The sequence below is a fragment of the Malurus melanocephalus genome, unplaced genomic scaffold, assembly GCF_030028575.1.
Source record: "Malurus melanocephalus ecotype Western Australia unplaced genomic scaffold, MMel_1.1 scaffold_40, whole genome shotgun sequence".
NCBI lineage: Eukaryota > Metazoa > Chordata > Aves > Passeriformes > Maluridae > Malurus > Malurus melanocephalus.
Genome location: NW_026623272.1, coordinates 48,204 through 74,690, shown reverse-complemented (window position 1 = coordinate 74,690; position 26,487 = coordinate 48,204). Strand labels below are relative to the sequence as shown.

The 26,487-nt window shown below is 45.6% G+C and overlaps 1 protein-coding gene across 1 annotated transcript in view; it reads left to right on the top strand.

The window, feature by feature from the left end:
• CFDP1 (craniofacial development protein 1) overlaps positions 1 to 26,487 on the top strand; it is a 60,882-nt gene that overhangs the window by 2,797 nt on the left and 31,598 nt on the right. The window contains 2 exon segments of the mRNA XM_057364550.1: positions 418 to 518; positions 13,325 to 13,429. Of these exon segments, the coding sequence (XP_057220533.1) occupies positions 418 to 518; positions 13,325 to 13,429 (206 nt within the window).

The window sequence follows — 26,487 nt, the reverse complement described above, 5'->3', positions numbered from 1 at the left end:
GTTGTGTTCTYCTCTATTCTTGAGTAAAAATAAACATACTTTTATGGAATTCATCCTGGCAGCTTTACTAGCTGGTGGTGTTTAGTTTGGGAGAACCAAGTCTCCAGGCTTTTTCTTGCTTTCTGAACCACTGCAGTGTGTTCTTGCTYCTTCCTACATTTATTACAATTTCACTTTTGTTTTGAGTTTGTTTTGATCCGAGAGCTTYACTGAGAGCCTGGAACAAAAATGGGGAATTTCACTCTGGTGGAAGGGGTATTTATTTCCTTTTCCTTGTCTGTGGGTGACTTGCTTTGACTACCAGCCTTTACTGCTGTGCTACCCAAGGTCTGTGTTGGGCCTTCAGCCCTTTGGAATGATGATTTGGCTTAGCTCCACAAATGCATTATTTTGCTTTCTCCTTCATGTATTTTGTAGGCTGAAGAAGAGAAGAGTGGAAATAASCCTCAGGAGAAGCCAAAAGATTCAGGAAAAGTGACAATTACCAAAACATTCGATTTTGCTGGTGAGGAAGTCAAGTAAGTTGGCAGATGTGATGTGTCCACTGTGGGCCCAGTGCAAACTGGGTGCTGCAGTGCTGGGGGCAGGCTGGAGCTGGGCTCTGAAGCACAGTGGGTCTTCCCTTTCCTTTACACTGTTGTTTTTGTTTATTGTGAGCACATATAGACCTCAAGGAAAACAAGGCCAAGATTTTCCTGCCTGAGAGCTGCAGAGTATCCTTATGTAGTATATGCAGACCTCAGTCTTTGCTCAACTTCAAAACATTTGTAAACCTAATTCGCTTAGGCTTCCCCATCTGGCCAGTGTTTATGGTGGCACTGTCACTGTGACAAGGAAGGAAGCACATCTGGTCTCATGGGGATGAAGGCAACATATTTTATTCCTTCAGGCTAGTCCAGATCCTGGGCTGAGGGCAGGATATTGGCTGGCACTTTCCTTGGTGATGTTCACAATCCATTACAAAGATTTGCAGGCAGATAGAGGTGTTTTTCTGAGCAGGCTAACAGCTGAATGCTTTTGCCTATGAAACAGCTGCAGCAAAGGGAATGGGCTGGCTAAAATCATGCTTTAGGCTGAGTTTGGCTTACAAGAAGCCTCTCAGGGTGTGCTGCAAGAAGGACCGGGTGTTTTATGACTGAGGGGCCTGGTCCCACTTGAGGTCTATGAAGAACCTACCCTGTAACCTGCTGGTTCTTAACATGGGGGATTTTATTTTTGTGTAGCATTAAACATGTTTTTGACTAACTTGGCCTGTTGTTGTGTGACAGCAGGGGGCAGCAGTTCCCAGCAGTAACACCCAGCCTAAATCTGGTGGAGGAGGCAGAGCTGGGGTTTCTGCTCCTTTTGCTTTTCATGTTAGCACTGCAGCCTGAGCTGTTTGAAAAATCTGAGAAGAGCTGTGAGCCATAGTAGGGACTTTGCTATTTCTCTGGGAAAGCCAGACTGTAGGAATCCCCTTCATTCACTGATGAACCTCATTCCCTTCATTCACTGGCCTTTGAAACGTTGGTTACCTTATGTGAACAGAAGTTGTTCAGGGCTCTAAGGATGCTGAATTTATGCTTTTGACWCTAGTATCTTATCTGTAGTTTCTTAAGAACTATAAAGAAAAGACATATTTTCTTAACACCAGTAGCTTTTCTAGTGTCCTTTGTACTGCTCACTGCTGACTATTTTCCCTTGGGAAACTGCAGAGGAATCACTAGAAATTTCTTCCAATTTTTGATGAAATAAGCAATAGCTGGAGCCTGGGTGACAATGAGACTATAATTCTACAAGCACCAATGCTAATGCATATTTTGTTTACAGCATTTATTGTACCAATAACTTMCAGAGCCAGCAACAGAAGGTTTTACAGTGAGGTCTGAAACACCTTTTTCTGCTGGTATCAGAGTTAAAATAAAGTTATGTTCTTTAGCTTTTTGATAACAGAAAAATACTTTTTTTGTTCCCTTGTTTTTTGTGATATGGAAAGCTGATGCTTTTGTGTTGTTTGCTACATCTTGCTTCTCTAAATGGGTTACACTTTTAGCTGTGGGTAGGATACAGGGTGGGGGGGAGCCACTTGCTACTCACAGCTGCTGGTACTTTCTCCTGATGGCAGTAGGTGAGGGCCAGAGGGCTGCTTTTGTTTTTTTTATACTAGGAGGAGGTTGTCTTTGCACCACCCCAACGTCTGCAAATATTCTGAATACCAAACACTGAGTTCCTTGCCTGGGGAAGCAGCTGGCAAATTGTTGGTTATAAAAGGCCAACACATGGTATTTGTGTGTGTGTGCATTTGTGGACTGAAGGAATTGAAATGAGAGCTGTCTCTGTCGCTTTCCTTTCTAGATGGTTTGAGGCTACTGTTGAGTGTTGTTCTTTTGAAAGCTTGAGAAGAATTTAGATCAGTATTTAGGCAGTGAAAGATTCAGGGCATAAATTTTCACAGTCTGCTCACTGAAGCTCTAAACAGAAGATCATTTAGCCCTGATCTCCTGTTGCAGAGCAATTTATTTTTTCCTGCAAGAAGATAGTATGATCTTTCTTGCCTGATTAGAGTAGCAGAAGTGTCTTGAAAGTGGTCTCCAGCTATACTGGAATAGTAAAAGGCCTTCATGTTAGCAAACTCCCCTGTAGGTTATTGCTGCATGTAATGTCTGTTTTGATGAGTCCATGCTTTTATGCTGAACTTTAGGTTCACAGTGTTAAAAATTAACAATTACTAAATGAAGATTTTAATTTAGTGGCTTTTAATTTTAGAAAATACGTTATATAAGTTTGCCTTGTAAAACTAAAGCTGTTGAATCCTGGAACTAGAAACAGTCTTAAAGTGATTACAGTGCTTTCCAGTTGGGTTTTTTTGTCTGCTTTTCCTGMCTCGCTCATGTTAAATAGCAGCAGGTGACTGTCACCCAAATGGCTGTAATTGTGGGCAGCAAGAGCAATTTGCAAAGGCAGTTCAGCATCTAAATGGAAGTTCAAGCCATTTCTCCCTGGCAGAGGAGATTGAAGCTCCTTTGAAGCCTCTRGTTTATGAACTTGTCTCACAATGCAAGACATGTGTTTGCATTAATAGGGAATTGCATCCCTAGTGCCAGGATTTAACTGCTGCGATTTGTGATTGCTTGTTTTCTCTTTGGCACTCCAAAAGGGTTTGGTCTTTGGCTTTCTTTAAATCGCTGCTGTGCTCTGTGCATCAAAATGGTTCTTCTGTGTTCTTTCCATGAAAGTCAATTTTATRTCCAACAGGGACTGCAGCAGAGTGGAGGTCACACACATGGAGCTGCTCGGGCCCCCTGGTGTTAGTGTGACAACATGTGAGGGAAGAGCAGAGTGAGGTTATTGATTGCTATCAAGTATAGATTGTACTTGGAAACATCTTAATTTGTCTTGCGGGAAGCAAAACGATGTTCAGAGGAGAAATGGTGCCTGGATTGTGTGTTAATTCAAGAATGGGAGAGCAGTGTTCAGCACCCCGCTTCATTCATACACCGCAAATTCCAAGTAAAGGTCTCCAGAATAGAAGCTTTGCATTTCTGTGCACATGYTTTGTTCCTGTGGTTTAAAGCCAGAGCTTTACACAGGTTATTGTGGTGGGAATGCTTTCCTAGTACTGCAGATTTGCTGTGCTCTACTGATGGGGYTGTGTTGTGCTGGCAAAGCTGTGGCTTGTGCTGCTTCAGTGACCATGGCTGCTTCCCTGTGTGTGTGAACCATGCAGCCAAAGCAAAGGTGTAGCAAGGCTCCACTCTCCCTCTGTCACTKGGGAGAGCCCTGCTCTGTTCCTGTAATCTGCCAAGGTGTTCCTGTCATAGCTCCCTTTACTTTCCCACAAGAATGTCTTCTCCAGGAATGGTGGTCTGGGATCCAGGATTCCCTGCARGCTGGGCGGTGACTTTTTCAGCAGAAAAAGCTAAGGTGAAGTGGCAGAGAGCAGGTTCTTGTAAGGAGGCTTGTGTATGCTACTGAAAGCCCTTTCTTGGCCAGTACCCTGTGTCTCTGTACCAGGATGCCATTGACGATGGGAATTGTGCAGGCAGGGCTACAGGTCAAGGACAGAGTGTCTTTTTTTGGTGTCCTGTGAGGTCATCGAGGTTTAACTTAGGCCTGGTTCTGGGGGATAATGATGCCTGAGCCCAGTCTGATGTGTTGTCTGGGCTGCTGTACTCTTCACCTTGGTGAAGAAGTGTGGAAGGAAAATCCTCATGCTGATGTTGTATTTCAAGGGGAATGGGTAAAAAGAGCAGGGAATTGACTCCCGCAAGTCTCAAGATTTAGATCTGGCACAGAGAGCAATTTTAAAAACRTGTAATTGTCCATCTGTGTTCTTGCTCTGTGATCTCAGCATGGCCCAGTCAGACTTGTCAAACTAACAAGCAGTGAGAGAGCATGTAACATCATTAACTCTCTCCTCACCTTGTGATGCTTTTCAGGGATCTGGGTGGATGAAGCAATGCAAGGGTTTGGCAGCATGCTCACACTTCTTGTTGGGTGTGAATTTTGGTCGTTTGTTTTGTGCTCATGGGGTTTTGAGCAATGCTGAGTGAGGCATAGAAGGTTTTAAAATCAGGAGGAATATGAGGAGTTTGGGTGGGCATCTCCTGATGTTGTATGTGGTGTGGTACACATCAGATCAAGGTTGATGTGCTCGATGTCTTCCGTATGTGCTTTTTTAAAAATCTTTTTCTGTATTTCTTATACCTGTGMGTGAGAAGGCAGGTGAGCATTACCAGGATTTGTATCTTAAAGCCTGATATTGGGAAAGCCCTGCTTCTTTTCCAGGTGAATAGCAAKTGCTCCACAGCTTCCACCAGATGAGTCGGACAGGTGTTGTCAGGCTARATGTGGAAGACAATGAACTGAACAAATAGGAGCAGAGGAAGAAGTCACTCATGATGTGCTTTTTGYAAGGCTTTGACTGCAGCAGCAAGGAATAGTTAGGAAAAGTAAGACAAATGAATTTCAGTGGCTCTTTGAAAAGCCATTCTGAAGCTTAGACTCCTTGAGGACTTCCGTTTTGTGTTGCTGACTGCTGGTGCCAGATGTCCTTAGGGTTTTATCCTCAGTCCTCCTTGGCTAAGGTGTTCTAGAGAAATGTGTTCTAACCACTTCCTGGTGACTTACCCCTTTCTGAAAGAGGCTCGCACAGTGCAAAACCTYGGCTTTTAAGATTTTCCCAGAAATTTAATCTGAACGGTAGAAGCCTGGGTTTGATGCTGTGCAATGATAAGACAAATCAAACCGTCCAGAATTACTTGTATTATCAATGTGACCACTGTTTAGAGGTGGCAGACTAAAAAGTGGGTAGTTGCTTTTCTACCAACAAGCACCAAAATGCTGATCTTGGTATAATGGAGTGTAGGCAGCAGCCTGCTTCTACCCCCTTATGCTGTTGTTTTTCTTAGAGGTCAAAACATGCCTCAGCTATCCACAGTTTATATTGGCTTTTTCCAATTTAGAAAACAACTATTGATTTTTTTTTTTAAAGCCAGTAAGTGAAAATACGTTACCTTTCAAGAATGACAGGGTTTCAGGGCCACATTTTGATAACCTTTCCTCTGTGTGCATCCATTCCCTGATGCCTCAGAATTTCCCTGGGGAGTACTAACATTGTGCAGTGCTGACTGGCACAATGGTGGCCCAAAGATGAGGTCAGTAAGCATGAGCAGGAGCTATGCTGTGTGCTGGTTCACTTGTGAGGCATTTGCCTTTCTCAGAGGCAGCTGCAGAAACTGTAATTTCATAAACATCAAACCYAGCCAGGACTCTAAGCCAGAGCACTTGCTTCTAAAGTAAATCATRTTATACTTTGCTTAATGTGCTTGGAGAAGGGGAGTGCTAATGAACAATGTCTGGTCAGGGTTTTTTCATTAGTAGATATTCAGGTGGGGAAAATGAAGCACAGAGGGGCTGTGACTTGCCAAGTGTTACACAGTAGCACTGTGCTCACCAGCATGCTGACCCTTGTCTTATATCTCACCATGCTTTTGGAAAGCCCAGTGATTGAGCAGATGCCCACCTGAAACTCATCTATGCTTCTAATGTGGCTTGATGCTCTCAAGGAAGTAATTTATGTGTGCTGGTTTCATTTATGTGGGTTTGCTGGTAATCAGTGAGATGAAAGAGAAGGCTCAGCTGGGATCTCCAGRGGTAGGAGGAGTCTCAAAGCATCTCCAAAATGATGGATTGACCTCCAGATTACTTTGGGCATTTCTAGGTCTTTCAAACCTGGGATATGTGGGTGTTGCATTGGCTTTGGGAACTGATGACAAAACTGTGGTCTCTAATCTTTAGATTCTTCAGTGTGTGTTCYGCCTGTGTTCTGAGCAAGTTACTGTGGAAATACTTCAGTAAAAATCACACCTTTCCCCAGCAGAAGACATTGTTTCTTTCTGCCTGGCTCTCAGGCAGTTTCCTGGCTTTTAAAAATCTGGTAATAAAAAATGTTTAGTGAGCTATTCAGGTCTCTTCTGCTATTAGTAAGGGGATCTTTGGTCCCYCTGTTCATGTCTTCATCTCAGGGGCCACAGATCCAGTCCCGGCATTTTGCTGCTTGGCCTGTTTCCCTTGCTTCCAAGCTGCTGCTCATTCCTGACAGCTCCAGGCTCCAAAAAGGGCTTTTAATGTCTGGTGTGATGCTGGCAGAGCCTGCTTTGCAGCCATTGGGCCTGGGGTTTCCCTGCTGGAAAGTGCAGCTTGCAAGATGCATTATTTTTTTCCTGTAACTAAGAGATGGTGAAGCAAGAGGATTTCTGTGTTAGCCTGAAGGGAAGGCAGAGCTGTTTGCTGCCTTACTATTTCATGAACACATTACAAACCAAGCCACGCTTTGTCTGGCCTTTCCCCCATGGGGATGCTTCTGCTTTGTAGTGTSTGTTGGCTCCTGGTGTGATGTGTGTAATCTTTGTGTCCATTCATAGCTCTCTGAATTTTGATCCCCTGGCTCTTGATACCTATGGTATTCCTTCCTTCAGCAGGAAGAGCATCCATGACATGAACACTGCGCTKCTTTGTGAGATTTGGGGGGTTGCAGGGATCTGTCTGGCTTTCAGTGTATTTGYAGGTCATGGTTAACAGGGTCAGGGGACAGTCACACTCACACATGSAGCAGCTCATCTGTTCAGCTGGATTGCTCAGCTCAGGTGTGTTCCATAATGTGGAGTTAYCCTTTTGAGAGGTACAAATTAAAACATAGGGATGCCTCAAAGACTGACATGCAAATGCATAGTAGGATTTAGAGGCAGTGCAGTGGAGCTGACCAATGGAATAGTGATCCAAAGGTGCAAGAAGAGACCTGGTACTTGGAGGTGCTTAAAACTGGGGTGAATAAAGCTCTAGTCAACAAAATGAAAGCTTGCACCCTGGCTATGGGTCAGCTTCTCTAGAGAGCCATATTTGACATGCTCTACCTATTGCAAGCCCCAGTGGGAGCTCAATAATTGAAGTGCTGCCTCCCTCTGAATTTAGGGAGCGTCTTTCAGAAGCTGCAAGCAGAAGTCCAAAAGGGGCCTGACAGCTTGGTCAGCATCTCAGGAGGCAGCATTGTCCATATGTTTTCTATGCATCTGTCACGGAGKCTTTGTCAAACAGGAGATGACGGAAAAACAGTCATTTATTTCAAGGCTGATGAAGTTAGGATGTGGATGTCAAAAAGTACTTTTTTATGCGTTATTGATGTTAAAATACCATTCACCTTTGCTTGTTTTCAGGTGAATTGGTTTGAGTTGCAGCCTGGGCTGACTGCTTGGATAGCAGCACACACCTGCTGTGAGGAGCAGCACCAGGCAGGCAGCTTGGCCCTTGCCTGAGTCCAGCAGAGCTCTCATCATATTTGATTCATTTTAGAAACTAGCCAGCAGTTTCTGTCTGGAAACCAGTCAGCTTTTTCTGCCTATCTAGTCAGCCTACAAAATTATCAGTTATTCAGCTTGGTCTTGTCTGTGTTGCCTCAGGGAATAGACTCAATTTCTCCCACCTGGTTTGAGGAGGAAGGTTTGGAGAATGATTTTTTTGTTCTGAAAGGGGGAAAACTATTGTTTTACTTTGAAATTAGAAAAGTGATGGGGATGTACTAATTTTAGCAGTATCTGTTCTACACCAGGTAATTCAACATAAAATAAATACATATGCAGTGTGCAGGCAGATCTGGAGGTTCACTTATGTGAGGACTTAATTCCCACCTGAAAAGTGCTGAACCTGTATACACCAGCATTTTCAGCACCTTGGAAGCTGGAGGATCTGCCTCTCGTGTAGTGCACCTGTCTGTGGATGKCACATGGGACATTGCAGCTCGAGCWCAAAAATCCACCAAAAAAAATTCAGAAAAAAATATTCCTTGGTTCAAAAGGGATTGGTTTGTTTTAACAAACCCCTGTGGAGGAGTATTACTTTCTCCTCGAGTGATCATTCCAGAAGGCTGGAAGACTATTTATTGAGACTAAAAACAGATGAGGAATATTGAAAAAGGGTAATTAGCCTCATTTTTGTCCCCCTTGGTTTGTGATTCCCCAGAGCTAACAATATTAAGATAGTGTGGAAGGTTTTGTAACTGTGTCAGGTCTAAACTGGGGCAGGTTTCTCAAGTGAGGAGTGTGTCCTAAGTACAAGTAGTAGAGAGGTGGCATTTTCCACAGCTTCCACTCTTGTTCTCCCTTTCTCAGCAGGAAGGTCAGGGGAGATGGTAATTTTGCACTGCATGATTGCAGATTTTAAATGTCTTCTTTGCTCTAAGTCCTTTTGTACCCAAATACCMACTTGTTTTTTCTAAGCCTGATGTGCACCAGGTGTTTTGGTTAGAATGTAGCTGTGTTGAGCCATATGGGGTAAGTTGGCGTGATTTTGGCACTTGGGATGCATGAGGTTGCTATTACGCAGCAGACTATAGATATTAGTCTGCAAGCCACCTTCGTATGCTTGTTGGCCTTCCCAGTTTGCCCTTGTCCTGCCTCCATTTTCCCTCTGTGCAAGGATGAAGCTGTGCTAAAGCATTTCTCCAAGGGCTTGCAGGGCACCTTGCTGCTCACTGCTGAGCTGGGCACTTTGACACACCACAGCCTTGGGGTCCCCTATGCAAGTTCTGTTTCTGGATTCAGCTGTGCTGGAGTGGAGGCATCTGAGCACCACCCTGGGACAAGTTCAGGGCTGTGGGTGTTGTGCTGTGCCATGGTGTGATGGATTGGGACCCTTCTTTTCACCCTGGTAGCTCTACACCTGGTGTGAGATCAGGGCACAGTAGACAAGCTGGTATATTAGACTCACTCTGCCACTGAACTGAAGCATGCAAATTTGGGTTTAATCCCCTTCTGCAGATTAGCTGGAGCTGTCAGCATAATGCTCATTCCAGCCTGTATTCCTCCTTCCTTGTGGCAGTTGATGTGGCTAAGGGCACTGCTGGGGAGCAGATCAAGCACTTGTTCTTGAATTAATATGCTATATTTGAGTACTCTAAGTGCTCTGTGGAACCCCTTCTGGGACAGGCTTGACAGCAGGTGTGTTGTCTACATGTAGTTTTGGTGCTGAGCACACCTAACTGGGGGCCTTTTTCATGCACATAAATTGCAGCATTTCAGCTGGTAATTGTAAAAGGAGGGGTGATAAGTTCTTCAGTGGAAGTTGGAACTAGCATACCACCACTGGGCACCAGACCAGCAGGCTGGGTGTGTATGGTTGTGCCTAAGTGCTTGGGTACCAATTTGAGCTTGGTTCAGGGATAAATTGTATTAAGATGGACATCTGTAAGTGTTTGAGGCACTGTGTGATCCAGTTTCTAGCGTGTTTTCCCTTTAATAACTTCTAAATATGGAAGACATTTCTATTTCACAGTTGCACAACACCTTGTACAGTAGCATCATCTGTGCTACCAGGCTCTGGCATGGTCCAAAAATTAATAACTGTTCTGTGTTTTGGAAGTGTTATTATGCAATTTAATAGCATAGCAGTGTAATGAAATCTCTATGGGWAAGTGATGAGAGTGAGTGGTTTTGTGTGTGAATTAAAGGGGCTGCTAGTGGGCAAGACACTAGCTACTTGTTTTATTACTGACAATATACTTATTTTCATGTTTATTCCTGGATTACAATGTGTGAATAGCATCCCAGTAAACAGTCAGGCAAATAGTTATTTATCAAGTATTTAAAAGTGAAAGGTCTTGTAATTTTCYTTAGTAATGACTGTGATTTCTTCCAGCTGGATTAATGACTCCCATTTCTCCCCATGAAGAACAAGAATTGTTTTGGTTTCTACATGGAGAGAGTTATTGTCTCTCATAATAATGCAGACCAAAGGATTTCTTTTCCCTTCCTGGCCTGAGATCTGGGAARGGTTGGAATGTGCATAACCTGAATTAATACCTTGTAAAGCTCTTTAATACTCTTTCGTCATTCCTGTTGGAGTAGTGCAGGAGTTGCTGCTGGCATCAGCCCAGCAGCAGCCTGCCTCAGAGCAGCTTTTGTTTCAGTTTATGAGGCAGTAAGTAGGTCTTGTGATGGAATTGCCCTGAAAGGTCATTTTTAATTACATTTCTCTCGTATTTCTCTGTCCCCAGCTGGGCAGTCCTGGTGGAACAGGTTGCATGCAGCTTTGCAGCTGATTTTCTGCAGCGGATAACTTCAAAAATACATGCTAGAGCAGCTGCTGGCAGGCCAAAGGCAGCAAAGAAAATGGAACTAAGTGTTATATTTTGTCCCAGGACATTTTTGCTGGAGGTGGAGGAGGGTGCAAGTAACAAAGCATAAGTGAAYGCTTGGTAGCAACCTGTCTTGTACCCCTGGATAGTTAAAGTGTCTGTCATTGAAAGCCTTTCTCAGACCCTCCCTGTACATCAATGTGCTTCATGTGAGGGGCCTCAGCAGGCACAGGTTTCTGCTTTCWCACCCTTTCTGGGCTTGAGCATCTTCCTGCTCCGAGCACTGTGGCTTGTAGTGCTGGTGCAACCAAGAGCAAGCTGACTCTTGCAAATCCCTTGAGCTGTTTTTCATGTTAACCTTGTGCCTTTCTATTCCTCAGCTGGTAGGGGAGACATCAGTTTTGTCTCTTGGTTGGAGAAAGCTAAGATACTCAGGAAGCTAAAGCCAAGGGCCCAGAGCTGAGATCCCAGCTCTGCCACTGTCTTTGGYGACATGCTCACGGTTGTGTCCAGATCTGTAAGCTATTTAATTGCCAGATTGCTGTAGGTTTGTGGGAGCTGAGCTGGCCTGTCCTTGCTTACAGAGCCAGTGGGAAGGCATGCTTTCAGTGACCCCTGCCTCCTCTTGGTCCKACACTCTTCAAGGCCCAGAAACATGCAGGGTTTGGCAGCTAGGATCTAGCCCAGGTGCAGATCCTGTGGCTTTACTGAGACCAATGTAGAGCTTGGGTTTTTTCCAGAGTATGTGGTTACTGTGCTACACCTCTCAGGYTCCTGCTCAAGCTTGCCTGAGGTATCTGTCTGTGGCTCACACGCTGGTGGCACAGCAGTGCAGAGGGTGACAAGAGGAGAGGGACCCTGCCAGGAGCAAGCACTGGAGAGTGCACAAGAAAGGGTKCTGCTTTTCAGCTTGGCAGGGTCAGAGCTGGCTGTTTAGATGCTGCATTTGAAAATAAATAGACTGTGTGATTGCATTGATCTGAACTCAGCCTCATGGTGGGGGAGAATTCTGTCTTATTGCTGCATGAAACACAAAGTTTATCCTGTCAAATGAAATCCGTGGACACGGGGTAACCTTTGGTGTATTACCKCTGCATGATGTGACCACTGTTGGCAAGGCTGTGACTGGAGGGTGTGTTTGGGGTGTTCTAAATTGTCATGATGCTGTATTAAGGCTTTTTTTTTTCTTCCTAAACTGTTTTCCCCACCTCTTCACTTACCAATCTGGTCAGCAAATGCCTCTAAATATTCATAATGTGGGATTTGTCTCTATCCACATGACTGCCATGGTTGGAAATGCATGTGACAATGCAGGGGGGAAATGGGGTTAATCTCCTCCTGCACTGGCAGAACAAGGCTGAACAGTTGTACAGCACAGGCATTTATTCTTGTGCCTTTTCCACTGCATTTGCAATCTGTGGAGAAGGAGGAAGAAAGTTTCAGATGCTGATTCACTGTCAGGATAAAGACCTGGATGCACTGGTGTGGAGATTTCAGGACATCAGTGCCTCCAGGGCTAACAGATAACTCCATATCACTTTCCTTGATGCCAGCCCAGCAGAAACCCRGCTGGGGCTGCAGCTCCTGGGGTTTCTCCCTGACTATTAGGCAATTCTTACATGGAAGTTGTGGGGTCAGGTTGGTGGGTAGGAATCAAGCAGTGATTAGCCTGACGTGTGRCCAGGGCAGATCCCATGACCAGCCAGGCTTTCAGCCTCTCATCAGCATATTCTCTAGACCAGGAATGAGCCTGCACACCCTTGCTGGAGCAGATGCAGCCCGAGGCTTAGGCTGCAGGAGGAWGGGATGGAGGATTGTTTCTTCTGGGCTGACTGAGCTGTGTGTCAGGCTGCCTCTGTGCCTATAGAGCTGCAGGGCCCTGGAGAGGCTCACAGGCTTGYGCTCCACGGGAGCAAAATTGTTAGCTTGGCAAATCAGGGCAACCTCATTAAGAGCTACTGAGAGCATGAAAAGCATGTTGCTGTAGGCAGGTCATGGTAAATGAGGGGGCTAAAGTAGCTGGGGTTTTCTAACAATTAATTATTGAGTGGTTTTCTAGAGATTCTTTCTCATGTTTATAATTCATTCCCCGCTGTAGATGCCATATTGATTTATAATTTTTTGAAGTTCAATATTTTGTACCCTCGGGGCCTCAAACAAAAATTAACTAGAAAATGAGAGTAAATCTCTGCTTTCTGCCTTGTCAGACTTTTCTCTCCTGTTCCCAATGCTCAGAGCAGATTTCCATGTTCTGGTTTGGGCTGCAGATGTTGCCAAGCCTGTGTACCGTGGGCKGCAAGACGTGGGTGGCAGAGGAGCTGCCTCACTGACCAGCAAATGGGAAAATCAAGARCCCAATTAAGAGCCTGAAATTGCCCCCAGTGACCTGAGGAGAGCATTTAGTAGCTGCTACTGAGACAGGCCTGTTTGAATGAATAAACATTCCAGTTTGTTGGAAGGAAAAAAAATCCCCTCCTCCCCCAGCTCTAATTAGCTATTCTTTTCCTTTTTTTTCTGCCATGAATGTAGAGGGTTCACTGGAATGAAATTTTAACAAGATATGTGTTCTTCAGCTTGCAGCTGATGAAGGTGATCTCTGTGAAGGGGATRTAGAAACTCTTTTACCTGTTTTCTATGTTTCCTTGATGGATCTTTGATTTTACTGTTGACTACAGCTCTTCCTTACCCTCTGGTTTGTCTCTTTTCCTCCAACAGAGTGACTAAAGAAGTGGACTCGAACTCAAAAGAAGCTAAATCTTTTCTGAAGCAGCAAGAGAAAGTGCAGTCAGCAGCTCCAGCTTCCTTGCCGACAGTCTCAGGGTGAGTATGTGATTTCTSTGCCCAGGTATGGGCCCTTAGTGAGAAAGATGGCACTTGAGCCAATAGTACAGGCTTTGCAGTGTTTAATGGGTGTTTGTTTTCTGCAGGATTTCAGTGGGAGCTGAAAGACCAGGCCTTGAATGGTGTTGTGATGATTTGGGCTGGAGGGAAGTGGGGGAAGCAGCCTATGAGTTCGAGTGACTCACTTCATAAGTTCAGGCTCAAATTTCTTAATCCTCATAAATCATTCATTTTAGTAAGGAAATAGTGGTTTGAATGTCTCAAGCAGCCTGACAAAACTGCAGGTAGCCAAGGAACATGCCTGACATTGTTTGCAGTTCTTTTGACAGATGCTTCTCAGGGCTATAAAAAGCCATGTCAGGCTGGGCTGTGGATTCTTAGAGACTTWGGGTGAGCATTTAAATGAGAGAAGTTTTTGCCTCTTTGATGTTCTCTAATATCATTTTGATGTGGATTTGTCACTTTCTGTTCAAGCTCTAACACCTAATTCTGAGATTATCATAATGCTTGTCAAAGATACAAGGAGGTCGGGTCCCCTGTGCATCTGACGTGCTATTCTTGATGAGTTTGGGAGATCACCATCTTCTTAGGAATAGAGGAGATTCTTCCATGTTCCAGTGAGGATTTTTATTTAAGCCAGTTGTTTGCATTTATATTTGAAGGATATAAGCTGCATATATTTGATCACATAGAAACAATACCTGTCAAATAAATACATTGGCCTTCCCATCTGCTTAGAGCAATTCTCCAGTGTGAGTTAAGGCTGCCTTTCCCTGAGATGCTGTTATTCAGTTGCTGCAGCTGGATTGTCACTCATTTTTCCAGCTAAGTGTTGCATAGCTTGTACTTAGCTCAGGGTAGTGAAAGCACTGTATGTGTGTGTTCATGACCCTTGACAGCTGCTGTTCCCCTGAGCTGAATGAAGGCATAGATGAGCATAGTCTTCATGTTCTTGTTCCTGCTGCACAAGGGTTCATCCCTGCAGAGCTCATTAATTGTAATCTAAGCATTGTGTACAGGGTTTTGTGCTGAAAAACTTGCCTTGGGTTGGGCTGGCATTCTTTGTGCAGTTTTGGTGGCCAAAGTTTGTTCAAGTGGCAGCTGATGCTGGGGCATCTCCTCACTGTGTGCATTGCTGGTGGTCTCATGTCTTCAAACCTGCCTTCCAGCTTCCTCAGGAATTGCTCTGCTGCTCTGAGTGCAGGGAKGTTTGGCAGCCCACAGGAAAGGCTCTGGGGGCTATTCACCTTCCAGTTCTGCAGTGATTGGTGTTTCCTCCGTGCCTTACAGGCCCAGGGGAGAAGCTGGGTAGCCAGTGGGCCTGCACAGCCTGGTCATTACCAAGGGGCATGGCTGCTTGTGCTGGAGCTTGGATTGCTCAGCAGTAATAGCCAGAGCCCAGTGGGGGTTAATGCTGCAGATAAATGAAGAATTCACACTAAATACAGAAAAATTGCACTCAAAATAAGAAAAAATTAGTTCAAGGACTCCTTTAACTTTCCTTCGGTGTGATTATTTTGGAACAGCTTAATTAGGTCATCATTCAGCTTGCTGATGTGTGATGTCCTACTGACAGTTGCTTGCCCAGAACATGAGGTGACCTGGCTTTAGAGAAGGATGGGGAAAACTACCCTGGCCTCGTATGTCTTTCCTTTCTTCAGAGCATTAAATGCCAATGCAGCACAGCCCCAAGTGCCTTCCCTTCTGCCATCTCCTGCAGTTCATCCTGGCTTTGTGCAGGGATCCTATGGCAGAGGAATGGCAGTGGTGTTTGGATCTGTGTGTGGAACAGCCCAGCTCTCTTGAGGGTTTAGTAGGAGGTTCTCTGGGGCACTGTGGGCAGCGTGTGCCCTCTGATCTGAGAATGCATCAGGGAGTCTTGGGATAGTATCCGAGACTGATCCCTGAGACTGCCAGCAAACGTGCTTGCCTTTGGGTTTAGGAGAAYGCTTCCAGCTGGGAAGCCAGCCAGGGTATTTTCAGGTGAGAAAATTACTAGCAGGCTTGTGGTGTTCCTTAAAGCCAGAGGCAAGCCCCTTATGTTAAGAAAATTACAAAAGTCAGGTTTTAGACTTGAGCCAAGCTATCCAGGCCCTGCTGCTCTGGAGCAAAGAGCCACAAGCCTTGGTGACGTGCCAGAGCAGTGCATGGGGACTGCCAGAKCCTGGCATAGCCTGACAGTTCTTTGTAGGTGCCTTTCATCTACTTAAAATAGAAGTTTGTAGAGGGGGAGAGGGTGCATTTTTCCCTTTTGCGTTATAGGGAAGCCCCAGTCTATTGCTACAAGGCAATGAAGAATGTGATTTTAGGATCCTAGCTGTGCCTATGGACACCCATTGTTCTRTGAGCCATTKTCAGCCCCCMRRARSYTTKKYMRSYWWTWRAAAAAAAAAAWTCCCTGTGTGAAGGGARTTTGAGCAGCTRAGAGTGTCCTCTCCATCTGGCTTTTCTTTCTTCACCTTGCAAGCAGCATGCATTATTTCTGAATACAGCCAGCCTACCCTGCATTTATTTAATTTCCCTTCTCTAAACAGACAGAAGTAATCCAGAAAAGCAGCAGTCACAAAACCAAACATCCGGCTCCACGTCTCCATGTTACAGATCCTTGCAAGCTGACTGGTCCAGGGGAGGGGATGTTTGGGGCTGAAAGTGCATTTCCTGAATGTGTTTAACATCCATACCGGATGTGCTATAAAAAGCTAGATTTGTGCTTGGGAGGGACATGGGGGTGGTTGGAGGAGAATAACTTAAACACTTGGCTGTAATTAAAGCCAGGAGTACAAACCAACCCACCCAGTTCTCTCAGCAGGCTTTGCTAGAAAGGTCAGAAGCCCTTGGTTCCCAGGGATTGATCGTTTCCCAGCCTTCACATTATTCCCATCGTGTCCCCCTGTGACACACAGCTAGGCAGTGTTCTGTCASCAGTGAGTATTGGTTTGTTGGAGAGATTTGGGATTGTGATASTCTGTTCCAGTTGTTTCTGTTGTGCTCTTGGGTTCTGTTAAGCTCTTGCTGATGCCATCAGAGGTATCAGATGTGRTGAGGTGACCCAGTGATCCCTTCTCATTTGCTGCCCCAATAAATGGGTGGAAGGCTCCCATCATTCCAAAAATAAGTTCTCCACACACACAGCTAAGCCTTCTTGTCCATGCATTTCAGGGCTCACTTCCTATCCTCAACCACTGCTCCAGGACCCTTTGGGGAAAGCAAGAGTAGCTCCTGGCTATAAATGAAATTCATGACCTGATAAAGGGGTCAGTGGGCATTCCTGGTACTCCAGGAGATGTTTTTTTTGCCCTCTCCCCAGGCCAGGCAGRACCTGTGAGCAGGATTCATCATCTCTGCACTAGTAATCCTATTTTACAACCAGCATTTCATATTCAGAGGATGTTAAAGCAAATGAAATCCTCCAAGCAGCTTACTGCAAAATGACTCTGTGCTTATACTTKTGAGACACGACAGGGGGTTGAGCTCCAGGTTGGGAAAGCCCTGCATCAACCTTGCCCTGCAGTGGGAGCAGCTGTGATCTGCCCGTCAGTCCTTGGCACTTGTCAAAGCACGGTGGTGTTGCAAAGGGAGCAGTGCTGCTGTAGCAGTCCTGAAAATGGAAGAAATGTAGTTGGTGGATCTTATTTGAGATTCTCCTCTAGGCAGCTGTTTCTACACAGCCTGAACAGGAGCCAGGAGGAAAAAGAGAGGTTTTTCACTGGCTTTGTTCTTGCTTTTGCTTATTACCRAAACCACTTGTAATTAAACGTGGACTTGCTCACTCAGCCCAGCTGTTGCTTTTCTGTTTGATCCTGCCTGAAATTAYAGTGGTGGACGTGTGACCTCCTAGGCCTTTTCATGCCTTGTAGGCTGGTATAAACACAGGGTACAATTTGCCTTTGAAGCAAGCAGGCACCGCTCCCACAGAGTTCAGGAGGTGCTGTGCTTGCCGACCCTCAGCAAGAATTGGGACTGCAAGGGTTTGGACCTCAGTACAAGACCCAGCAGGAAGAGGCACTGCAGGAAAGCTCTGACCCTGAGATACATATTTGCCCTGAACAAAGMAAGCCAGATAAACTCTAGCCTGTTCATGATGGATGCCTTCCTCCCAGAGTCTGCARTAGAGCAATTCACATGGACTGACTATTAAATGGTGTGAAATGCTTCAGGTCTTTATTTTTAGAAGTAATTTTCTCTGCTGCATGCCAGTGTTGGAGTAGATGGGCTCCAGCAGGAAGAGATTTGTCCATGGCTTCCCTCCCACCTTCTGTGTGCAGGAGGAGGCATGGTGGCAGTCTTTGGGRGAGGATAGAGATGGTGGGAGACTGTGGTGCTTGTTTGCAGCATCCTGACATGTTACTGTAATTTCTAAGCCAGCCTTCCTCTCTAGCCTGGCTCCTCCTCCTTTGCATTCAAAGCTTTTTCTTGTGAAAGATGCTTTCCACGGGAGTTGGCTGGATCCCTCTGCTATCATGACTAAAGCTAGTTACCTGAGATYATAAGTGGACACTGCTGAGACAGGCATAGGCTCTCATTTTCTGGACCCTTTAGATGATCCAGCACAAGTGCTGCAGCACTTGCATGCCTCTAGGGAACAATTTCATTTCACAGCAATCCCACTGGGATATTTTTCCTCAGAAAGCAGGAATTTACAGTCTTCAGCTTGGCATCAACTGCAAATAATTATTTAGCTAAAACTCTTGCACATACTTCTTACACAGGATGAGTAAGAATGCCAGTCAAACAAGTAATCAAGACCTCTGGGGGAGCTGGAGGTTTTTCAGTAGTCACTTAAGCTCTTGAATAGTTCTGTTCTTCCTAGTGAATTCTAAGCTTCTCATCTTTCTCCTGCTCTTCCCTTACTGTGCTCCAGAGAGTGCTGTTCTCCCAGATGGAGAGATCCAGCCCCTTGCACCATAGCCAAAGGTCTGGGTGTAGTAGCACATGACATACTTCTCTGTGAACATGATGAACCAGCTAGGGGCAATATTCTGTGYCCTAGAGCTAGTTTTACTTATTTCCTACTCATATGCTTTGGTTGTGAAAGATTAAATGTGGCAATAGCTGTTCCAAGTGAATAATTTCTCTTTGGGTCTTAGATCCCTTGTTGTTATCTTTATTTTAATTATTCATTGTTAGTGTCTGTCTACTGTTTAACATCCACTCCTTGAGTCAATGTGGTAATGAAGTTGGATGAGWTTTTGGAGTATTTTGGTTTTATTTGCTAGTGGAATTGAAATAAATTACCCCGTTGGGATGAGCGTGGAAAGGTGTTTGTATGTGTCAGGAAGAGGAAGTTTGTTGTTGAGAAGAATGATCTGTAGCTCAGTGTTGAAGCGTTTTCATCAGCCATAGTAAATAAGATGCTGATTGCTGCACGCTTGTAAATCATGTGAAACACCTCCTCCTCCGAGCATCTGCCTCCCCTCTTGAAGTCAGTGTCACATGAAATGAGCGCCCACAGCACCGAGGGTGCCCTCTCAGCGTGCAGGTCTGGGGTTTCACAGCCCAGCTGAGGAGCCAAGTGAGTGTGACTGATGGAGCTGTGAGCCATGGCCACACTGCCATCAGATCCTGTGCTGGGGACCTGGCTGCTTCCTGCACACAGGCTTAGCCAGGGCTGCAGTCACCTCTGGGGCTTAGCTGTGGGTGGGTCAGCTCTGCCATTTTCAGTCTGCCGTTTTCTGAACAGTTCTTTCTCTTGAGCTTATGTTAAAGTTTTTTTGATAAGAAACAGAGCTCTGAGTGTGGGAAGTTTCATCCTCACTCTCTCAGACTCAAAGCAGAACATACACTAAACATCCTTGTTTTAAACTAGTCTCTCAGGAGTAGTTYTTTCTTGTTCTCAGGCCAAATGAGTCAATGCCTTCTACCCCAGCCTCTGTTTTGCAATAGAAATGAATGAGATTCTTTAGCTCCGTGCTGTGCTTTCCCGTGGCTGTGCTACCACACATGTGGCTGCCTTTCTTTGGGGCAGTGGTATCTTATTGGGAAGAAGTTTAGCAGTGCCTGTACAGCTCTGTGCCTTACTCCAGTCCTCTATCTTGATGTGGCTAAGCTGGATCCCTGGGCTGGACTAAGTGGGATCAGCTGYTTCTTTTTCTAGTATCGTTGGAGGTTCAGCAGAATGGAATCTCAGCTATTTGAGGACTTACTTCTCTAAAGCATCTGTCTTATAAAGTGAAAACAACCCCCCACTAGTCTGGGGCCTTTGATAATTCCCCAATGAAAGTTGTGGGGCARTTTTCCCTTAGGGCAGTACAGGTTTTATGAGGCTTATTTTCATTTGCTTTCATCTCTTGGATCATGAGCATTTCTCTTTCTCCCTCTRTGAAAATGATTGAGGAAATTAACTGCTAATGGGGAATGAAGCCAGCTGTATTTTTATCCCAGACCCCTTGCAAAGTTGCGAAGGGAAACCCTTGTATCTTCSCATGTTGGATTTACTCTGGTTGGAGTGAGAGGTGAGAAGGGCAGCCTTGCTTTATGGATAAAGCCTGGGATTGAAGGTGARCATTAAGAGCTCCTGTTCCCAGCTGTACCATGCCTTGGGGGTGTGTCTACCAAGAAGATTTGTTTCCACTCCTGTTTTATTTTGCTTTTATAGTGCTTCCTTGCATATTAACTGAGCTGTACCATGTCCCTTGAGTGTCTCCCCCATACCAGATGCTTGTGTTACATCCTCTTGCTTTCCCACACTCGATGTTCCTCCCTTTTTCTCATGTCAAGGAGCAAGTTCAGCTGAATCATTCTTCATAAAATATGAACCAAGTAAGTAAGACTGGAGTGGCAGTCAGAGTAGAGTGATRCTCCCTGCTCTGAGGCAGTCCAATTGCCCCAGGCTTTTCACACAGCAATGGGTTCATTCATGGAAAATCTCATACTAGTGGCCTCATTCATGGAAAATCAGCACACCAGTATTTTCCAGCACATTTGTTAGCCAAAACTTTGATCTGCACRCTATGTTGTCAGCCTTGTGCAGGCCTGTGTTTAGAAAATGGGCATGCTCAGGCTGGCTGGATTGATATCAAGATGTGAAGTCAAGCAATTAGGGTTAGTTACCAACAAAAATGCCATCTTTCTCCCGTACTTCCTGAAAGGAGGTGTTGGTGTGACTCTGAACTCTTGGAGAGTGCTTGGTCTCTCTTCAGAGCTGCAGTCTCTTCAGCTGGCACCAGTCTCTGCCATTGCTCTTTTGTTTGATTCCAGAAAAAGACCAGTAGAGGCTGAGCAAGTGTCTGTCTGGCCCATGGGGRTTTCCTCTGTCGTGAGGATGGTTAGGATGGCTGGGATTCTCTTCTACTGTTGCTGTCCTGGTGTGGGGGTGRCAGAGCCCCCAGGTTTTTGCACTGCTTTTATTCCTGCAGAAACCCTGAGCCTAAAGTGAACTGGTGCAGAATCTGAGCTGAAAGGGCACCTTAAACAAGCTCCAGTCTGTCTCAAGCTCTCCAGGGTGCTCTAATTCAGTCTGCCAAGCCATGGAGTACTTTGTTCCCCTATCCAAGGAGTTTCAAAGCTTTACTAATGTGTTGGGTTACAGCCCAGTCGTCTTTGCCCCGGAGCCTTTGCCGTTGTGCTTTTCAGAGCGTGCATGGTCCTTGAGGCAGTTGCTGTGCAGAGGGACCCTCTGCAGAGGCAGATAACTSTGTTGTGTTGGCAGCAGATGTCCCTCCGGGTGTGCAAGGACATGTGTGACATGCTCTCCTACCCACTGAGACGGGGAGTGGAGGGAACGGATTTATTTGACATTTCTGTTGGAGACCACTCTTTTTTTTCTGGGAATCCAAGGGGAAGATGTATTTTGTGCCATTTCTTCCGAATAGCATCTACTATTGATTCTTCCTTATAAGGATGGTGCGGCCCTGGGAGTGTACAAGGCCAGGTTGGATGGGGCTTGGAGCCACCTGCTCTAGTGGAAGGTGTCCCTGCCCATGGCAGGGGGGTGGAACAAGATGATCCTTTTAAGATTCCTTCCAACCCAAACCATTCTAGGACTCTACGATTATCAGCAAATGAGAGAGATACRTATGAGTCTGATCTGACTTTGTGGAAAAACTTTGATACCCTTTCAAGAGCTCATACTTCAGTGCTATTACGAAAAGCCTCCAGGCATCCAGTGGACAATAGTGATGCCTGTTCATCGCCAGACTGCCTGGCTGGAGAACAATGATGGCATTTCTTGAAGTCCTGGGCATGTGCAGGGTTGGATTGTAACACTTTGTTTTTCCCCCCACTTTAAGCTACAGGCTTGAGAGCAGCAGGTCTGGTTGCAGCACCCATGAACGCAAGTACAGAGGAAACTTGTACCTCTTGGAAAATACTGAAAGAAAGCAAATGGCTGTTTTTCAGATGCTTGCCTGTTTTGCCTTGAGGCTGAGTGTGTGTCACCAGTGTGTGTACTGCTCAGAGACTGGTTCAGATGCTTGTTCAGCAGTAAGGAAGGGGTTAAAGAGAACCCGCRAAGGCTGGCTGATTGCTGCTCATGGCTTTCATAATGCAAAGCCTGTGGGAATTCAGCCGGCTTGTCTCCCCCCACCCCCTCCCCCCTGCTAGAGGCAGGATAACCTTCCCGACTCCTCTGGAGCTGCATCTCTGCCAGTACGGCTTGCACAGGGAAGCTCTGTGAAAACCCAGCAGAGGCGTAAGCGTGTGAAAGATGAGATTATTAAACTTTCTTGGGAGTGCACTGGAAGAGTAATTTTCCAGCATGGTCTGTCTGTTTCTTTACACTGTGACTGGGATGCAGCATGCCTGCCTCTTCATCTGTGACCTGCAGATTTCCCATTGCAGGGCGGCTGAGGAAGCAGCTGGTATATGCGATATCTCTAACTCTCTGGAGACTGGGATGTGTKGATGTCCTTGGCTTTGCTGTATGTTCTGGATGATGCACAGCAAAGTTGTTTAGGCCAGAAAAATATGAAGGTGGTTCAGCAGCCGTTTGTGCAGCAGTCTGCGCWTTGAGCTGTGCTGCAGCCAGCACCGTTCTGTGATGTGCACCCTGTGAGCAGGGGTTCCATCTAACATTTGGTATTAGAGGAGTGCTAAACAGACAGCACAATCCAAGGCCTTCTGTGCAGCGTCTGCTTTAAGGAAAAGCACCATCATGGTGTTTTTCCTAATGTGAGAAATCCCTTCTCCCTCCCTGCTGTTCGCAACAACCCTTTGGAAAGCTGGAAAGGCTCTCCGTTTCCTTTCCCACTCACACGCGTGCATTTGTGAGCCTCGCCAGCACTGTTTGGCTGTTTGCATTGGGAGGGACCTTTTTCTACTTTCCCAAGTCAAAGAAAAGTAGCATTTGTTTTGGAAACAAAAACACTTCTYGAGAATTACACGACTCTGCAAACAGATCAACACCAAACAGGTCATGTGCTTTGGGCTGACTTTGAAGACTGCAAAGGATAGTTGTCTCCATCCTTGCTTTATGGTTTCATGGCCGTTGTGATTAACAAGAACTCTTAAGAATCTTTTAAAGGCATAGTAAAGCAGTAGCTTTACCGGTCCTGTGGGGCAGTCAGGGTGCTTAGCAGCTTTCCCCTGGTCAGTGTTGTGATTGCAAGGCAGGGTTTGGATCTTCTATGGGGATAGAATACTTGCACTCAAATGGTCAGGGTTTTTCATCCTGACTTTTTTTGAAGCCTTTGGAAGTAAATATTTATTGGTGAACATTGCTAAGAGGTTTGTTGGTTGTAGCTGCTGAGGGGCACTACAGAGCTGTCTTCTATTTCCTTTGCTACAAACAAATGTCTCCTGGAAAAAAGTTTCCTGCTGCCTCCTTCCTTTAGCACTAGGCAGGCTGGATGGGAAGTAGGTAGCACTGCTGTTACAAGAGGAGCTTTCCTGTCTCTGCATGGGACGGGGATCCTCTGGTCAGCTCTGATACCTTCCTGCTCCACAGCCTGCCCTGCTCATTTCGTGCCAGGTCAGTTGGTATTTGTGCTGCTTTGTCCTTAGCTACTGAAGTAGTCTTTAACAAGTATGTGACTCAGTGGCAGGTGTCACACTAGATTATTTGGAGTCAGATCTAGCCTTGAAATAAAGGGAAGGCTTTGAGTGCCGTCCAGTTTTGTCCACACTGGCAGACTAAACCATCACAAACATCTCCCTGAAGCAGCTCTGGGCAGCTCTGTACAGCTGTGTTGGAACATAGCGCTGTTATGAGCCCACCCTGGCCTCTTGCTGCTGCTATATTTTTTGAGTAACAATGAAAAAACACAAACTTTCAGTGTCCTTTCTTTGTCGGGAGCTGTGCTTTGCCAGAGGGACTCTAGGCTTTAGCACCATTTTCTAGGCAATTTGAGCCAGTACCAGTGGGTTTATGATGAAGGTACCAAAACCTTTGCTGAAGTGGGTAAAAATGTTTGGGACCAACTGTCCTGTTAATGTACACCCTGGAAATGCCCTTTGCCTGGTTCTCGTCACTGTGCTGTGGTTATTGTCTTCATTCATCCTGGCTGTTTAATGGACAAGCGAAGCCACCCACAGGCTGGCATGTCTGAGATTACCTGGGAAGCCTGGTGGATGCCATTTCCCAGACCTGGGGCTGTCCCTGAGCTTCTGGATTGCCTTTCTTGTAGCACTTGCTTCCCATGTAGCCTTYATCACTGCTAGGCTAAAAACTGCTGCTTTTAGGTGAAAAGTGTGGTTGTACATGAAAAAAGTTTTCAATAACACAAAAAAAAAAGACAAAACTCCAAAATCCTGTCTGAACTGGACATGCCAAATGTGGCAGGCCTGCAAACTAGMTCCTTAGTCAACTACTTACTGTCAGCTACAGCCTCTGCCTGGCTGCTGGAGCTGARGGCCAGAAATGCTCAGGAGTTCATSTGCCTCAGCTTCTGCATGGCACACTTCTTCCCACCCACCCCTGTGCCAAACCAGTGGCCTTTGTCTGGCCTCTCTGGTAAAGAAATGTAGCTAGTTTTGAGTTGGAAGACCTCAGTAAAGGAAGAATCCTCCCTTTCTTTGAGCTTAATTAATGGTAGCAAGTAATTGTTGAACAAATCGTTTGTAACAGTTACAAATATGCCAGAACTTCCCAGAATACAGCAAGTTTCTTGACCTCTGCTTCTGTGGGTTTTATTTAGGTGTCACTAGGACACAGTTGTGTCTATGCCTGTTTGATGTGGAAGATTGCCACTGCCCCTATTGCTCTTCAGCTCTCTCTAGGTGTCTGTCTCTGAATTTGAGGATGCACAGTGGCTGATTTATGCAGTTTACTGATTTGACCAAGGGCAAACTCCTGAGCTGTGTAGCTGTGAGTGATTCATCTTTCCTCATCCGTGGAGATAAATGTCAGGATGGATGTCAGCTGTCTGRCTGATGCATGAGTGAATCTGCTTTCATATGTGCACCTTAAGCCAAACGTATATGCATGAATTTTTTACTGGTTGTGATAAACCTGGAAATGCAGATTGTGTTGGAGGAAGAGGCCTCTTGGTTTTAAATATTGATACCAATATAACAGGGCTGTGGCTGTGACAGTCTGGGAGCCTTGAAGCATTAGCTCAGAGATTATGCTGAATCCCTGAGGGATTCAGTGGTGTGCAAAATAAAAGAAAGAGCTTTGCAAAATGTTAACGTGCTTCGGATGGAGAAATAATGGACGGGGTCCTCTTGAGTGTGCAGGCTGTGGGGCTGAAAATGGGAAAAAAGAGATTCAGTCTAAGTCTTTGGAAGAGGCCCCTGACAGTTTTTTTATTTACTTTGATTTGTGATGTAACTAAAAAGAAAGCAGCTGCCCAGAAACCTAGGCGCCTGTGGATTGATTGCTGTGGAGGAAGAGGTGAAGACCCTGTTCCTTGGAAATGCTCAAGGCTTGGTGAGTTGGATGTGGTAGGTCGTCATCCTCTCTAGAGCCTCAGTTCAGAGAGTATCAAGTACTTCTGCTGTGTGGTTCTTCATCAACTAACCAAGTTGAACAGTCATCCAGAAGGCATGCTGAGGGCTGAGAAACTTTTTAAAGCAACTTAAATGTTGTTCTCATCTCTCCACTGCTTTTAGGACTTTGAACTATGTGTGGAGCTGATACAGAGTCAGACATGCTGGGGTTCCTGCATGTGCAGTTGCCTCCTCCCCATCACCGCTTGTGAATAAATTGTAAGAGGCCTGTGGACTYCTGAACTGGCTCCAGGAAGAGAGTACCTGCCAGTTCTCAGAGGGGTTGCTAGCCAAGCATAGCTTTGTGCAGGATGACCTGTGCTGCTTTCACAGCTGAGCTGGCTTTGTGCCTTCCTGTGCCTGGTCTGGTCAGCTCTCTCTGAGTGGGATTTGCTGGGCAGTGCCTGTTGAGGCACCCGGGCCAGCTGCACAGCAGTGAGCAGAGGTCTGACACTTTGGCCATTGCAGCCCCACTTCCTCCCCTGCTGCTATGAAGGTGGGGAGCTGGCTGGACAGTGTGTTCTGGTTTTTRCATTAACTGGTTGTGGTAAGTGTCGTCTACGAAATAACTAGTAGTCGTTCCTTATTTAATTTTTGCAGGCTGTTCCAATGTAGAATGTAGCTCTTGCTGCAAAAAACTTTCAAAACAAAGGGACTACTGTTGATGAGAGTAGCAGAGAACATCCCAACACAACTGGGACTCCTCTGGGCAAGGTAGAGCTGTGCAGGAGGGAGCTGTGCTTTTTTACTGTACCAGAGGGATCTCAGCACTTGATGCATCAGGGAGCAGTCTGGGAGCACATTGTTGTGAGGTAGTGTGTGTGCCAGTTGTCTACACTCAGCCTTGTGGAGTGTGAGCACCTCAGCMTGGTTAGTTGGTAAAGGAAAAGTGAGTTTATAAAAAAAAATTAGGATAACTATGTTCATGTGAAAAGCAAACACGTCTGAGAGACTGCAGGGGACAGGGAGGGGAATAGCAACCCAGTCTCTTAATTCAACTGAAGTTTCACTCAATGTGGAGAGAGTAAACGAGAGGAAGTGATTCTTCTCTGCCAAGTCCTTTATTTAAATATAAAAGCTTTTCATGACTACTTGCAAAAAATACTGTTAACAGCGTGGTCCTTTGCATGACGCTTCTTTCAGGCTCAGGYTCCTGCAGCGTCAGCCAGATG